This window comes from Apteryx mantelli, chromosome 3 (genome assembly GCF_036417845.1).
Source record: "Apteryx mantelli isolate bAptMan1 chromosome 3, bAptMan1.hap1, whole genome shotgun sequence".
In the NCBI taxonomy this organism is placed as follows: Eukaryota; Metazoa; Chordata; class Aves; order Apterygiformes; family Apterygidae; genus Apteryx; species Apteryx mantelli.
This window is the reverse complement of record NC_089980.1, coordinates 8,850,527-8,867,020: the sequence shown is the minus strand read 5'-3', so window position 1 is coordinate 8,867,020 and position 16,494 is coordinate 8,850,527. Positions and strand designations below refer to the sequence as shown.

The following is a 16,494-nucleotide window of genomic DNA, read 5'->3' as shown; positions in this document are numbered from 1 at the left end:
GTATGAAGGGCAGGAGACGTCCAGGGTCACCAGAGGCATTGCAACCCCTGCCATGGTGCTAATCACCAACAGAAGTGTCTTCTAAGTGCTCCAGTCCCTGAGCATGAGCATGTTTCTAGGACATGTAGAGCCACCAGGGTGCAACCGACTCTGGCAAATGCTGTGCCCGAACCATTTCTGGAGGGACAGCTGAGGGACAAGGCGCAGCACCCGTTAGCTTTGGGGGCCTGCAACTCCGCCAACCCTGCCGGAGGTGACAGAACCGGCAGGCTGGTGCAGCAGCCATGTAGCATGCCTCATCTGAGGGCCGCGGTCTGCCCTTCACCTCAGCGCACAGCAGGGTGGGGGGTCTGGGTGAGTGCGGCCACTACACAGGCTCTGCTGCAGGTGTGAGCGACAGCGGCAGAGCCGGGCCGCGGCGGGAGGCGGGCGGCGTAGCGCGGGGGCGCCTCGCCTCTACAGGACGAAATGGCGAGGTCGCTCGGGGCGATGCTGCCTGCGCGCGGCGGTTAGGGCGGGGCCAGCGGCGGCGGTTGGGCAGGGCGGGTGCGCGCGGCGGGGCGGGGCCGGGTGCGCGAGGGGCGGGCGGCGGCGGTTGGGGCGGGGCCGGGTGCGCGAGGGGCGGGCGGCGGCGGCGGCGGCGGCCGGTTCGGGCAGCATGAATGAGGCCGAGGGCCTGCGGCAGCGCCGCCCGCTCCGCCCGCAGGTGATCACTGAGGACAGTCCGGCGCAGGAGGCTAAAGAGGGCAGGTGGGCCCCGGCTAGGGTGCTCGGGCGGGGAAGGAAGGAGGGAGGTAGGAAGGAAAAGGGCTGACCCGAGAGTTAGGGGGGTGAAGGGAGGGGAGGGTATTTGGCTTGTCCTGAGGGAAGGGGCCGACCTGACTGGCGACCCAAGTAGTAGTGGTTTGCGGGGGATGGGTTGGTGGGGGGGCCTGGTCTGAGGCTGTGAGGTGACGACTTGACCTGGCCTGAGGGAAATCTGGCTGTGAACCCCGTGTTGGGGTGGGAGGGGCTCATCCGGCCTGGCCTGGCCTGACCTGTCCTGGCATGAGGGAGGCTGTGGTCTGGTACCAGTGTGCTATGAGGGGATGTTCTGGGTTAGTGAGGGTGGAAGCGACTAGTTGACTGCTCCAGGGCTGAGCTTGCTTTTGCCAGGCCTGGGGAGAGTGAGGCCATTCATTTCTCTCTCATGTTTTGTCACTGCCTGGCTCCTCACTGGGTGTTTCTTTCCACAGTGTTCTTGCCTTGGGGCAAGGTGGCTAATGGAAGTGTGCCGTTTTGCTTTAAATCTGCTGCGTGGCCTGCACACCTGGTTCTGCCTTTCTGCAGGAAGAGCTTATAACTGAGCAATGCTTTAACCTGTGCCTAGGGGTTTTGTAGTTGGTCTGTTTAAATACAGTTTATCTGCTGCTGGTCCAGAAATATCAGTTATCTTATTGTGGCCTGCACATACTTACTGTGAATGTGATTAAGTCCTGTATAACTCTGGGTAGCCTGTTTATATTTGACTGTGGTTTAAAGAGAAGTCAGCATCTGTCTAAAACAAAATAACCTTAATGTGTAGCTAGGTTAAAGAAGATCCTATTTCCAGTTCTCTGTTTAGGAATTTCGTACAAAATTGGCTTCACTAGAACTTCAGGCAATAACTGTGATGTTGTGTTGTTGTTAGCTTTGCTTTCCACTGAATAAAGTGGTTGATGACTTGCAATAGATGATGAACCAAAGCAGTGCATCTCTTTCTGTGTGAGTACCTTGTAGATTCTCCTCCCTGCCTTTCAGGGTCATCAGAATGAGACAGTTGCTTCTGACTGTGTATGGTGCCCTGTAGGGTAATCCACTTTTGCATACATAGCTCTGCTTTTGAAGGAGGGCACCAGTGCTTCTCAGTTTCTTCTTCCTGTTGTCCATGTGAAGTGTTTCCCCTTCCCTTGGTAACTTTGCTCAACATGACCCTGCCAAAAAAAGGTTTGTTTTTTTTGCTTTGATAATCTCCCCTGTCCTTCCTTCTTGTTGCCACACCCCTGGTCAGGCAGCATTAATTAGTTGTATTGCTTGGGCTCCAGCAATGATCCAGAGAATCCACAGATCGTGTTCTCTTAAGACTGTTCTGCATGAGACCAGAGGCAGTAGTTCTGGAGGCTGCCCCTTTTCTGGCTAGGTGCTGAGGGAGGAACCAGCCCCTCCCTCCTGCTTGCCCCAAATACTCATTTCCAAATGTTTATTGGGGATGGAAAGGGGTGTTGACTACTTGCTATGGTGATCCATAGCATGTTCTTCCCAGCATACACTCTGTCTGCAAGATCTGGTGCAACAGCCTCTCTTCTTAGTTTGTAGTGATAACTAAGTTACTGTTCTAATAGCTGGTAAATGTATCCTGAGATTTATGGCTGGAGTCCATTTGGGACTAACACTCAGAGACACAATTAGCTAAGGGTTTCTGTTTTGCTTCAGTGTTGGTAAACTATAACTCCAGTGATTCCTTCTATTGATGAGAGTCAGTAACCTATAATTGTCTGTATTCTTCTGTTTTGGGTGTGTCTTCTTTGTTTGCTTTTTATAAGGTTTCTGAGGGGTGCTCCCCACCCCACCTTGATTTCAGCAATGTCCTAAGTAGGTCTTGCAGTTTACAGTCAGCAGCCTAGCAGTCGCCTTGCCACAACCTGGAGTTCTGCGTTGCAGCTTGTGATGGCCCACAGGATACCATGCAGAGCTGACTTGGGGAGACCGGAGCAAGCCCCTGCTCTAATGCCCTCTACCCCTAAGAGGCCCCCATCTGTTGCCAGAACATAGGGGCTGACAGCAGTTATGCTATTGGGAAGGAGCTGTGATGGATTATGAATACTCCAACTCCTCTATGTTTTACATGGAAATAGAGATCAAATCCAAGCCTAGGTCCATCCCTCCTGTTCCAGTTGCTAATCCCAAAGGTTACCTTGAGGTTGGTAATCAGCACTGCATGTACATGTCATTAGCTCCCCAGTTGTTGTGATATTTGTGCTCTGGGCAGTAGTACGTATTTCCCACTATCTGGATGAGTTGCTGATCAAGGACAACATGGTGGAAATGATGCAAGGATCAATGCAGAACCATCAGGCACTGTTTGTCTTGATTTAATCGATACTGCAAGGAGACTGGCTGGCTGTGCCAATGGATGTTTCGGAGTAGCTAAAATTGTGGGAGCTGCTTTTCCAGTCCTAGACTAGGAGTTGTCGAGCTTGGCACTGTACTCTTCTCTGCAGAAGCTTGACTGATACCTCCAAACTTTCTGAGAACAGAATCTGTTTATCTCCTGTGAAAGAACAGTTTTTACTTTTTTTGCTGTATGTTTTGATGGGTAAAAAAAATTCTTAATTTATTCTTCATGCTGGGCCTTGAATTTCCAGCCAATGTTCATTAAATTAAGGAAGTATTGGTTAAATTTACTATAGTGTTTGTTGTTTTAGTTGCTTGAATGTCTTCATTCTTGATCCAAAGTCCACGCCTAGTTATTTCTGCTTTTTGAAAAATTCTGAAAGATCTTGGTTTAATTTTGTGCTAAAATGGAAACCACTGTCAAAACTTAAGTAAAAAACCCCAAATTCTTGTTTTTCAGTCAGCTGTAACTTGTAATCTGCATGAAAACAGCATGCACACAGTGTGCTGCCTCATATGATGCTATTATGCTGAGACTGGATAAATATCCCTTACTCGTATGCAAACTGTATGTTAGAGTGGACCTTAAAAGTCATTTGAGCTGGTGATTGGGCAAAAGTATTTCTGGTTTCTTTTGTAAAGAAAACAGGATATAAAAGAATTTTAGAAAATATTAACATGTTAAGCTGTTTTTAAGATATAGTCCTGTTTCTTGTTTGTGTTTGGCAGTACTTACAGTGGCAAGGTGTTCCGTGTGACCTTCTTGACTTTGGCTGTGTCCCTAATTATTCCCCTGCTTGGAGCAATTGTTCTACTGGATTGTCCTATAGACCCCCAGCCTATAAGGTAAAGTGTTACTTTGTTTTGAAGCGAGTGTTATTGAAGTGTAACTTCTTGAATGTATTCTACTTTTTCCAGCAAACAAGCCTTAAGTCAACTTTGTAAAGTGATTCTAATTGGATTGAGGAAATCGGGGAGTGATTGTAATATTATCCATCACCGTGGCTTGCTTTGCATACGCAGTTTCTGAGCCATCTTGTGCAGTTGTTTCAGTGTTGATCAATGAAGGAGCTGAATTACTTTCTTTGATCGTTAGTTTAGAAAATGATTTTCTGCTGTCCAAGCTGTCAGTGGAGTTATGGTTTACTTGCATGTGCTCTTGCCTTCTGAGAGACAAGAACTGCCTTTGCACTAGGGACCCAGCTGTACCCTTGCTGTTATATTTCTGTCCAAGAGAGACTTAATTTGAAGCTTGAAATTGAAACAAATAACCTGACTAGGTCAGTTTGGCATTTTGAACTAGCTGAACCTTATGGAGGTGTTACATTTAAATGCAGATCTCTTCAAGCAAATGCCACCAGGTAATTTCTGCCATGTCTTAATTCTTAAACATCTGAATCTGTATCATATGTGGAATATAACAGTGAATCAGCTACCTGACAAGATGTGACCAATGTTGGGAGAAGCTGTGTGTGAAACATTCTCTGCTAGCCTAGGGTGTAGTCAGACTGCCTAGGGCTTCCAGCATTCTGGAGAAAGTGAAAATGCTCAGTCTGCTGATATTTATTGTCAGCTCAATAATTGTTTAATGAAAAGGAAGAACACTGTAAATATCTCTAGAGTTGAAAGAAACTGTTAATGTGGTAGAGTGTTACTCTACCACATTAAGTCTTGCCAGCAGGCTATTAGATGTAAGCTGCCTGGTTGCAAATCTTAATGAAATGCTTTCTACTGTGGTTTAGTTTAAAAAAACATTCCCTGAAATATATTGCAGCTAAGTAGAAATTCTGAAAGCAAACAGGATATTTCTAAAAAGCTTTTCCTAATATATGGTCCAGAGTAACTGTATTCCGCATGCCTACATTTCTTAGTTTAAGTCCCGTTTACAAGGTCAGGAGAATTATTCTTCCTGTCCTAATCACTGGCTTATCTTGCTGTATGTTCTTAACCAGTTTGTTAGGTTCACTGCCAGAAATGCTTCCAATCTGCATGATAGATGAGATGATTCTACATGATGCTTAGAAAGTGTTTTGAAACAATTCAAGGAGATAGATGCTGTTTAAAGCAATCCCTTCAGTGGAAGAACATAAAGAAATTTTGTTCACCAATAGAGTGATGTTAATGCTCCATGCCACTGGAAATGATGTTCTACTAAAATAAAGAAAATGAAGAATAAGACTATGAAACTCCACATGAAATTCCTGAAACTCTGGTTTATTCCAAGTTTCTTCTGTAGAAGCCTGTCTTCACAGAATGGCTGAGGTTGGAAGGGACCTCTGGAGATCATCTGGTCCAACCCCCCTGCTCAAGCAAGGTCACCTAGACCACGTTGCACAGGACCCTGTCCAGACGGCTTTTGAAGATCTCCAAGGATGAAGACTCCACAGCCTCTCTGGACAACCTGTTTCAGTGCTCAATCACCCTCACAGTAAAGAAGTTTTTCCTCATGTTCAGACAGAACTTCCTGCATTTCTGTTTGTGCCTGTTGCCTCTCGTCCTATCACTGGGCACCACTGACAAGAGTCTGGCCCCATCCTATTTATACCCTCCCTTCAGATACTCATACACATTGATAAGATCCCCCGTCAATCTTCTCTTCTCCAGGCTGAAGAGTCCCAGCTTTTGCAACTTTTCCTCATAGGAGAGATGCTCTAGTCGCTTTATCATCTTAGTAGCCCTGCGCTGAACTTACTCCAGTTTGTCCATGTCTCTCTTGTATTGGGGAGCCTAGAACTGGACACAGTACTCCAGTACTCACAGCACTTCCAGATGTGGAAGCTGTGTAGGCATCATCTTCCCTACTTTCTAGGTCAGGAGTTGGTTAGAAATCCAGTTGACTTGAACCTGGCTATTTATGTGAATAAGGGGTTGCAAGATTGAGCCTTATTTTATTGTTTTTAGATTTTATTTGAAGTCTCTTTATGGTTATGTACAACTTATTCCTTTGAGTTGGTCTTTTTCCATGGGAATGCATTCAAGTCATGAGAATATGTATTTTGATGTGGTATGAAAGCGTGTGTGTCCCAGTGCTCAGACACTGTTGTAATACCTTTTTCACTAATTGTACATTATTTAGTACTTAAAAATGATTTTTTTCCTTGATCAAAGTGTTATATGGTGTCAGATTTTGCTGTATTGTAAAATTACAGGCTTTTAAATTTCAAAACTGTTTGTTTAGAAACTTGCAAATATATCTAGGAAAAACATTCTGATAGAAACAGCTTATTCAACTGAGTTAAAAGTAGTTCTTTTTGCGGAGTGACAATCCTTTGCCTTTGTGTAAGGGCGATGAACTGAGAATGTGTTGTTGGACTTAAAGCTGTATAGACTTTCAGATGTGTCCCAGGAATATGTGATTGCAACTTCTCTTTTCTGAGTAGCAGAACCAGAAATTTATGATCCCTGATGAACAAAGTCCAATTTTCGGTTTGTGACCTGTGGTTTCTCTTTTGAAATATGCTGTGTGGAAAGCATAGATCAGGCTTGCAGGAGTTGGCAAAGTAGGAAAAGGCAACTGTCCAACTTGTTTCTCAAGAGCGTTTGCAAATTTGTGTGAAAAGTCATGAGATCTGTGTTCTGCTCTGCAGTTTGAAAGAACCTCCCATTCTGACGGGTGTGCTAGAGCCCAATATCAAGTTACGAAAAGCTGAGCGATTATGGGAAGGTCAGCTTGTTGGACCAGAATCCATTGTCAATATTGATGGTAAGCACTGACAAAATAAGCTTTTAGAAAGGGTCTTTAAATGTTGCTGTGTTGATAAGGGTTTGATTGGCAATATATTCCTTGGATAACAGTCTCTGGAAGCTTTTTTTTTTCAATAGGTAAGTATAAAAATAAGTAGGTTGTACGTACTGGCTGCTGTATACTGTTTTTTCTCCCCTTTCCCAAGTGTAAATTTTTCTTCAAGATTAAAAATCCTTGTCTTTCAGGCAAAGAAAAAAAAAAGGCACTAATAGTGGAGTCGGGTTTTTGCCTGTGGAGGAATTTATCCCATTTTTCATTTGGCTAGCTCTTAGCTGGGAATTAATTTTTACCTGCCCTTCTAATGCCTCCTGCCACTTGAAGGAGCCAAGTTTTGTGGTGTTGACTTTTATTTATGTGATAGCAAAAATTCTCAAATTGATAGCAAGCTTAAATTTTAGTGCTATTGCATGCATTACAGGTGCCATCGTATACATCTTTCTTGGGGCACATGTGTTTCCTCACCAAATCACGAACCCACACCTCCTCAGAGCCATTTCCTAATGAGGTGGCTAGACTTGTAATGGCATGACACCCACTTAGTAGGAAACCAGCTTTGTGCAGGTGTGGTTCCTTGTGGTCCTGAAGGGATAAGGTTGGGAACTACCCTTGATGCGAGTCCTTTATTGTTTTAATGGGGAAAGGAAAGTGTGGGAATGACAAGTGAGGCCCTCATTGCAACATCCTTCTATACAAGAGTTGCCCAGTAGCCATACCCTTTATTTTCCTTCTACTGTATCTCTTAATGAAGCAGTAAAATAGTTAAAACCTTGTTTTTATTTTACCTCAGCAGGAATATGCTCTGTAAATTCTTTCCTTCCTCAGATTACTTTTTTTTTTTTTTTTTTTTTTTTTTTTTGCTGCCTCTCTCAGCTAACATTATGCTAAAGTGATTACTTGGAACCATTAGTTCTTTTCTGTTCTCTAATGTTGTCAGTCTTGTCAGAAACTCCTTAAGGAAACCTTCCCATGAAGCCCAGCTCTCCTATAGGTGAAATAATCAATGTGATTGGAAATAGCTTTGCCAGAGGTAGAACCCTTTTTGAATGTTGAAGTCTTCTTATCCCCTTTTAAAGGGTAATTAGCAGGCTTAAATTTTCAAACAGTTACACTGGAGATGGAAAAGTCCAAGCAACAGGCTCTGCTAATCCAATAGTCCTTCATTTGACATTCAGTTTGGATGTGTGGAAGTTTCCAGGTGCTGTTTGTATTCAGTGAATCTGTCTCATGCTGTCATATAAGTTGGCATAAATACATTAATTGAGCAATGCTTTTGGTTTGGGTGACTGTTAGATTGCTTTGGTTCTTGTAACCCTTCTGCAGGACAGATACAGTACGGACAACAGTAGTTTAAACCTCTTCAGTAGTGTTCAGCAATCTTTGGGAACTTGCACAAGAATGAAGTTTCATTTAGTGAGTTGCTTTTTGAAGAGTGGTGTGACCACCAGGTGGAAAAAGGGAGGGTTGGATACCAGCATAGAGAGACACTCAAGACATGTGAGGGGTTGAACAAAGTAGATTTAATGAAGGACTTGCACTCCAAACTGCACAGGGAGCCCTGGGAACTGTGTGGAGGGGTCACTGATGGGAGGCTGCTGGATGGACAGGTTGGATGCCTAGGCAGGACTCACTTTGTGTATCCTAAGGGCCCCTTTTATCTACTGTGGCTATTTCTGTATCTTGACTATACTAAGCTTGAGTAGTTATTGGCTGAGAAGCAGCTAGACATTGCTGACAAAACTGAATGTGTGTGTCTGGCCCTGACTGGTTTTGGTCAGAGTGTAGAGAGCGCACTCCAGGCTGCTGTCGCATACTCTGCCAGTCACCTGACTCCTTGCTAGATCTGCAAGTGTTCTCTCTGCCAGTGGTAAGATGGACACAGGGCCTGATCACACTTTGTGACGATGTAGAAATCTGCCTGCAAGGATCAGTCCAATTACTAGCCATTAAATGGTTATCATCATCTTTAACTGAAGATTGGGGCCACTTATAGATGGGTAAAAAGCTTTGTGTCCCTCTGACTCTTAAGGCTTGAATCCTTCCTCTTCTTGAGTTGGTGAAAATCCAACTGAATGCTTTATTTGCCTTGATTCTCTTCCCCTTTGCTTTTTATTCTTTTCATACAACTGAAGAGGAAGACCATTACTTTACTGTATCTTAAATGTGAATTCTACTTCATGCTAACATTTGTATCATGTAAAAGGATGTTTTCCACTGTAACTTTGTGGTCAAGCTGATCCTACCAATTGTCTTTGCAGATGTGCTATTTACTGGGACAGCTGATGGAAAAATTCTAAAAATTGAAGATGGGGAAATACAGACAATAGCCAGAATTGGCCATGGTCCTTGTGGTAAGTGACACCTACCTGAAAACCTACCTGGATCAGGACTTGTGTTGGTGAAGTTATTGTTCTGTCTGAATTGCTTATGCAAGTACATATATTATTCTGTAGAGATTTGTAACAGAAATATAAAGATTTATATGAATCAAGTATGAATGGAAATATGTGTATAAGCACCAGCAGGAGTAGCAAAACAACGGTTTAAAAGAATGGCTGGTATTGATAACGATGAACATTATTCCCAGCAATAAAATTGAGGAATGTGTTTGTCACAACTACAAGGTCTATGTCCTGATAGGAAACAGGATGCAATCTTAAAACCAGGCAGAAGACAAGTTGCAGTATATCACAAATAGCATTCCTTTTCCTGTTAGCCCATCCAGAAAAAAACACATATTCCAAATAAGGAAAAATGGGCAGCAACCTGGCCTTATATTTATGGAAGCTGAAGTCAGCAAGATTCTGAAGAGAAGGGGCACCCTGTAACAACTGGGGACTCCTGTGAGATACAAAAGATCTTCCTGAAAGTAGTTTGTCATTGCCATTCAAGAAGAATGCCAGAAATGCAATGATGTGACAACTGGTGAACCCTTGTCTGCTGGTGCACACAAGTAATCCTGGCCAGGCCATTTGGTTGTATTTGGTGCTTCTGAGAGTGTGAGTGAATGAAATAGAAATTTTGTAAATAAATATCACCCTCCCCTTCTATAAAAAAGAATTTCTTCTATAAAAAAAATTTGCATTGAATTTTGTTATGCTAATTTCACTTCACCCCTGCCTGTAAGTATTATGAGGGTTTGTGGTGGCTGCACTTGCTTTAGCAGAGACCTTCCACTGGTCATGGCTTTTCTGTATGTTCACTGCTAAATTACAATTATTTCCTTGCTGAAGCCACACCTCTTCATGAAAAACTTATTTGTTTCATTTAATAAACTTTCTGGAAGTGAGTGAGAACAACTAGTAGTGGCATATTTATTAATGGAACAATTTCTATGGGAAAGCTTAAGGTTGGCAACCTCAGTCTGAGATGTCTGGCTGGTGTTTGTTGTGGCTGTGTGTTTATTTTTTTTGTTGTTGTTGTTGCTGTTTTGTGTGTGTCTTTTTTTTTTATGATGATGATGTAGAAGCCTGTGTTTTGGTGACAGAAGAACTGTAGCCCAGTACTGGTGGCATGTTAGCCTGTAAGCTGAGGCTGTTGCTGTCTTTATTTAGCTTGCATTAACATGCTTGGCATTTTAGCTATGTAATTTTATGTAGCTGTTCACATGATTAGGCTTAAATTGCTTTGGAAGCACTCTCTTGGCTGCCTAACAGATAGGAGAGCCTTGGCCCTGACAGCAAATGAAGTCTGCTGCCACCTGATACAAAGGTGGACTTCCAGGGGCTGCTTAGGCACACGTGGGTGGGGTGAATACAGTGTATCACCTTTCCACTGCTCATTTCCACTGGACTTGTACAGCTTGCTCTTGGGAGAGGTGGGAAGATCATGCTGTAGTGCTTCTCTGGGGCCACAGAGATAGTGGGAAGCCTCAACTTCTCTCTTGCCCTCCTCACTTGGGGGAGAAAGCAGAAAGGCTGTACCTGACCAAATTCCCCAGAAGGCTCTGTCTCTTGCTAGTGTTGCAGTCTACAGATGTTCTGAAGTTCTTGATTCTTCAAGACTCAAATGAACCTAAATATTCCAGGTTTGCAGTAATCTACTTCCTTCTTGTAATCTCATGAAGAAGTCTTCAGTGCCTGTCTTGAAGACTTGCTTCATCAGAGCATTAGACATTTCTAGGAAGTGAAAGTGTGTGGAGGGGGAAAAAAAAAATCCAGACTTTTAAAGCAAAACTGATTCTGTGAAGAAGCATCAAAAATTGAATTTTCTTTCATTCAGCCCTGTTTAGGGCAGCTGTTGGCTGGTTACCAGCTTGGCAAATGATAGGATAATCCCCATCTTTTGACAGTCTAGAGACATCTGTTTCACTTATGCCCAGGAAAATAATGGTTTCTTTAATGTGTGTGTGTACGCGCACATGTGCACTGCTGGCTGTACTCTTGTTAAGCTGAAGTTTAACCTTTGTGGATGGCCTGAGTGCCTTGTATTTATTCATATTTGGAAAACCATTTTTAAATTGTTTTCTAAGGAACCCGGGAAGATGAGCCAACTTGTGGAAGACCACTTGGCATCAGAGTGGGGCCAAATAACACCCTCTTTGTGGCAGACGCTTATTATGGACTCTATGAAATTAATCCCGACACAGGTATGACTTTACTGTTCAGCAGTTCTCTTCCACTGACCAGTCTGGGCTCCATTTGGAGTTCTGCCAGATGCTGTAGGCACGAGAAAGCTTGCCTTCTCCAGAAAGTGTTTTGGAGCTGTCAAGATGAAATATGCCATGCAGGAACTTTATTTTCTTGTAGCAATCACTTCCTCTCTGTATCTGTTTGTCTTGATTAGAATTACCGGTTGCTTATCTTCTGATGGCATATGCTTTAAGTTTTCAAAGTTGGTACCTCAGGATCCATAAATAAAGCTCTGTGTAGCTGTTCTAGTTCTCTTAAAACTTTTTAGTTCTCTTAATATTGCTATTACATAAACTTCTTGCAGTGTTTACTGTACTTCTGTTTCTCCTTGATCTTGCTGTGTGGTAGTGAAGAGCTTTTATTCACCTTCTATGGACTGGGGTTACAGGGAAATTAAGGGTGTAGTTTGGTGTGCCTGAAGTGATCAAATGGTTTGCTCCTGATGAGAGAGGCTCTGTTGCTTCCTGCTCTTCATAGTCTCTCAGCCAGATACCAGCTTCAGGAGCTGTGGTGTTAGAAAACTACTGTTTTTCTTCTCTCTCTCTCCTCTTTTTTTTTTTTTCCCTCCCTTCTTCCTTGTAGGGTTAACTTTAGAACAGTTTTGATCTCCAAGTTGGCTCCATGTGGGGAGAGGGAGGCTGGCCAGAATTCCAGTTCCCATTTAATGGAAAGGCTTAGACTCTGCAGCTTTGGAAGGATGTGATCAAGGTCTCCCCTTTTAACAGTAAACTGCTGTCAGATTAGCTCTGTCATGTCAAAAACAAACAAACGCTGTGCACAAGGATGACTTCAATAGTTTTTAATAGTTTTTAAGTTATCTTTAAAGGCTTGATTCTGATAATTTAATATCTGGTGATACGCAGAGTGTGAGAGTGCAGTTCAGTGAACCTGCCAATGCTGAATTTTTGCCGATGGTTTAATGTTTAGTAAGTATTCCTCTTTGTTCCTGCAAACTGATGGGGAAAGATGGAATAGTGATTGGCTTGCCTGATTTCTTCTACAAGGTTGGGGCCTGGGTGTGTACTTGGTTTAAAATGAGTTTTAGAAACTTAATCTGGCACTTCTCAAGAGGAAACTTCTTCTACTGTTTCAATTCTTCTGAAGAGTATTCTCTCCTGGCCATTTTCTACTAGTGTTGAGCACTTATTACTTAACAGATGCAAAAATGGAAAAATTGTGAAGTGCTTGCTAATTTCGTGTTAATACTTATCTTCAAAGTATTTAACTTCCAAAGCGGTGCACGCAAAAACTTGTCTGGTGGTTTTTTTCTTTCATTTTTTTTTCTTCTCTCTTTGTAACCAGGTGAAGCAAAAATGCTTGTCTCGACCAAAACACTAATTGAAGGTCAGAAGTTGTCTTTTGTGAATGATCTTGCACTGACCTGGGATGGGAGGAAAATCTACTTTACTGACTCCAGCAGCAAATGGCAAAAGCGGGACTACTTATTCTTGATTATGGAAGGCACAGATGATGGGCGGCAAGTATCTTTTCCTAAAGACATTTAACTTGTTGTAAGCTCAGCAGTAGGACTTGGCCACTTGCTTGGTCTCCAAGTTCTTCTTTTTAAAATCCGCTTGTGCAAATACTGTACTGCCCATGAAATAAATGAGATCCCTCTTTTTCCTTTAAGAAGACTTTCGTGGAATATCCTTTTAAAAGTAAAGGTGTTAGCCTTATAGTTAGCCTGAATCCCTTGTGAATGCTGCCTATCTTAACTGGCCTAATATATTTCTCCTGTGTTCATAAATAAATGTTTCATGGCTATTCTGCCTTTTTAACTTAGGTCAAGCTGATGTGAGAGGTGGGAAAACACCCGGAGAATGAAACCAAGATGAGTAAATATTTGTCTTCACTCACAAACATGTATAATGTTCTCTTGTTAGCCTGCTCGAATATGACACAGTAACAAAAGAAGTGAAAGTCTTAATGGTGGGGTTGCAGTTTCCTAATGGAGTCCAGCTCTCTCCAGCAGAAGATTTTGTCCTGGTGCAGGAAACAACCATGGCTAGAATCAGGAGGTGAGTGTGACTTTGAAACTATTACTACCCCTTCCCTGCCCCCCCCCCCCATTTTTTTCTACTTAAAAAAAAATTTTTTTTTTCTATTTTCCCCAATGAATTCCTTTTGGGACTTGTGTTTGTCACTTACTGCTTGAGTGAAGATGTCTTAATACTGCTATTTATAACTTTCAGGTATTATGTGTCTGGGCTGATGAAAGGTGGAGCAGATATGTTTGTTGAGAATATGCCTGGTTTTCCAGATAACATCAGATTAAGCAGCTCTGGAGGATATTGGGTAGCTATGTCAGTTGTCCGACCCAATCCTGGATTTTCTGTGTTGGATTTCTTGTCTGAAAAACCATGGATTAAAAGGATGATATTTAAGGTAACCCCTCTCTCCCTGCCTGCCCCCCCCCCCAAAGAAAAAAAATACAAAACCCCTTCACCTTCACATCTAGTATAGGAATGAAAATCATAAATATTTGTCCTCTTTCCTCCTCTTCACAGGAAGTTTTTTCTTTTTCGTTTTTTCTTTTTTGTATGCTATGATTAAAACTGTTATTGTCTCTAGTTAGAACATTCTCCATATGTTCGAAGATAGTTCAAATAACACTAGTTTCTCTGATTAGCAGGTAGCCATCTCTTAAGCTGCTTTCCATTGTGATACCAGAAAAGAAAGAGGGGTTGTCTTTGCCCTAGTTGTGCAGCAACAGAGGGTCTGCATTTGAACATATGAAGGCTCCACCTTTGTATGTGAAATGCCTACTTATTGCCAGGTGTTTGGAGAGTGTTTGGGAAGTCTGACCTGTTTGTATGGCCACCCTAGGCATCCTTTATTAGCCAATGTTGGAAACAATGTGTATGTTATGTATAGTGCTAGGTGAAACTTTTGTTCTTATCCAGTGTACCTGTTCTTATATCACAGCCCCTTTGAGATGAGGAGGAGCAAGAATAATCTATTTTGTAAGCATTATCTGATCCTCAAGAAATAGAATGGTGCTTTTTGAACAATGCAAAGACTTGAAAATACTTCAGTCTGAAAAGTTTGTTCTCCAAAAAAAAAAAAAAAAGTCAAAAGCAGCATTTAGGATTGAAGTCCCAGTTCAGCTAAATGAACTCTCAGCTGTTCTGTGATGTTTCTTTAAAAGCTAGTGTCTCTTCTGGTGCAGCAAAGGAGCCTTAACAGGGATGCTATGGAGAGCTGAGCATGATGTCTGCTGTTTGGCACCAGCTGTGCCAGAAAAAGCTGATGTCTCCTGCATCAGTGTGGACATCCTTTCAGCCCAGTCCTGGAGTACATTTCTATTGATGATTCTTTTAAAGTTGGCTTTTCAGATGTTAATTTGTTAAGCCTGTGTAATAGTGTTTTACTCAAAATGTTTACTTATCTTCTTAGCTGCTTCCTCCAGGGAATGTGGGATGATCTTTGACTGTGTGTCTGAACTCTAATCATATAGAACAATCTGTTAATTTTCTTTCCTTTTTTTTTCTTTTTTTTTCTTTTTTTCTTTTAGCTGCTGAGTCAGGAAACTCTGACTAAGTTTGTGCCCAAGTATAGCCTTGTTGTTGAACTTAGTGAGACAGGATCCTACAGAAGAAGCTTTCATGATCCCAACGGAGTGACGGTACCTTACGTTAGTGAGGCACATGAACACAATGGATACCTCTATCTGGGCTCCTTCCGGTCTCCATTTATTTGTAGACTTAATCTTCAGCATGTTTAATTGTCCACCTATGATGAAGTGCCACTGTCCTTTAATACTCTAGAGGTACAAAGGAAGCATGTGCTTGAGGCAATGTGTAACCAAGGAGGAAAAAGTGAAGACGGTCAGTCAATATATGCAGTAGCACTGTTCTGTTGCTATGGAAAAACATGAACAGCTTGCTGTTATCTGTAAGCTTCCTTGGTTTGGTTTGGCTGCTCCTGCTTTGGAATTGGCATGCATAATATTAATGCCTGAGAAGTATGTTGGGGATCTTCATATGGTTAAATGCTCCTTAAATGAAAGCCATTGCTTTTCCTCCCCCACCCCTGTTTGGAGCTATCTTAAACAGACATAAGTCACTTTTAATGCAACTGTCTATCTTCTTACACTGGAAAGATCATTGGATTAATGATGTATCATTTGGATTGAAGAGATGTTTTGCATTTGTTTCTTTCTGTTCTAGAACCTACTCTGTAGGTGTGATTATAGTGCATGTTCTAATGTCATACTGTGGTGCTGTGGTAGAGGCAGCAACATCCAGAACATGACAAGAAATCTAGTTGTGCCACCCAAGTTTCTTCAATTCCAGCCTGTGTAATCAACATCTGAAACAACACTTGACTGTTAATCAACGTGCAGAATCTAATTTGATCATTGTCTGTGGAGTCCTGTGTTTCTTTATAACATTTTAGTCAGATAATGAGTGAAAGTTGCATTTTATATGGTATTGAAGACCAGTGGGTTTAAAATGGTTCACTTGCATAACTGTTTCTTCCATGGTTCCCAGGTCCTGTAAGTCTCCTGTTGGTTATGTGGGTGGCCTGCCCAGAGAGTCACAGGAGGGAAGAGGGTCAGCCCCAGGAATCCTCTTCAGTATGCTCTTTATGGAGAAATGGTAGAGTTTTTTGGGGAAGGATGGTGTCCCAGGACAAATGTGAAGTGAAAGGGCTCCTGCAAATTCTAGTCTGATAGTGAATGAGGAAGGCCTTGGTAAAAATCTTAGTGTGTAGTAATAGCTGATGGATGCTTCCTGACATCTCCAGAGGAAATCGTTTACTTCCTATATTGACTAATAGAAAGTTACAGGTGTGTTTTGTAAGTGAAATAAATCCAGAGCATGCTTTTTCTCCACTGTTAGAAAGGAAAAACTTCTTTTTGTTCACATCTTGAATAAATGTATTTTCATCTTATATAAGAGCTAAAGGTAATGAGGATGGAAGGGGTCGTGATGTGCAGTTGTTCAAAAGCTGTGTGACTTAGTGAATTGATTCCTGCTCTAGGAC

General features: G+C 42.3%; 1 protein-coding gene across 2 annotated transcripts; it reads left to right on the top strand.

Annotated features, from left to right (window-relative positions):
* The first annotated feature begins 618 nt into the window (after positions 1-618).
* APMAP (adipocyte plasma membrane associated protein) lies at positions 619-15,862 on the top strand. Of its 2 annotated transcripts, none has more exons than XM_013954394.2 (9): positions 619-750; positions 3,862-3,978; positions 6,720-6,835; positions 9,133-9,225; positions 11,346-11,462; positions 12,808-12,982; positions 13,389-13,523; positions 13,698-13,890; positions 15,020-15,862. In XM_013954394.2, the coding sequence occupies exons 1-9, from the start codon at positions 659-661 to the stop codon at positions 15,227-15,229; spliced, it is 1,248 nt and encodes a 415-aa protein (XP_013809848.2). In that variant the 5' UTR covers positions 619-658; the 3' UTR covers positions 15,230-15,862. The 2 variants fall into 2 exon arrangements, with proteins under 2 accessions (XP_013809848.2, XP_067150748.1); XM_067294647.1 differs by having other exon boundaries at positions 623-706.
* Positions 15,863-16,494: the final 632 nt, after the last annotated feature.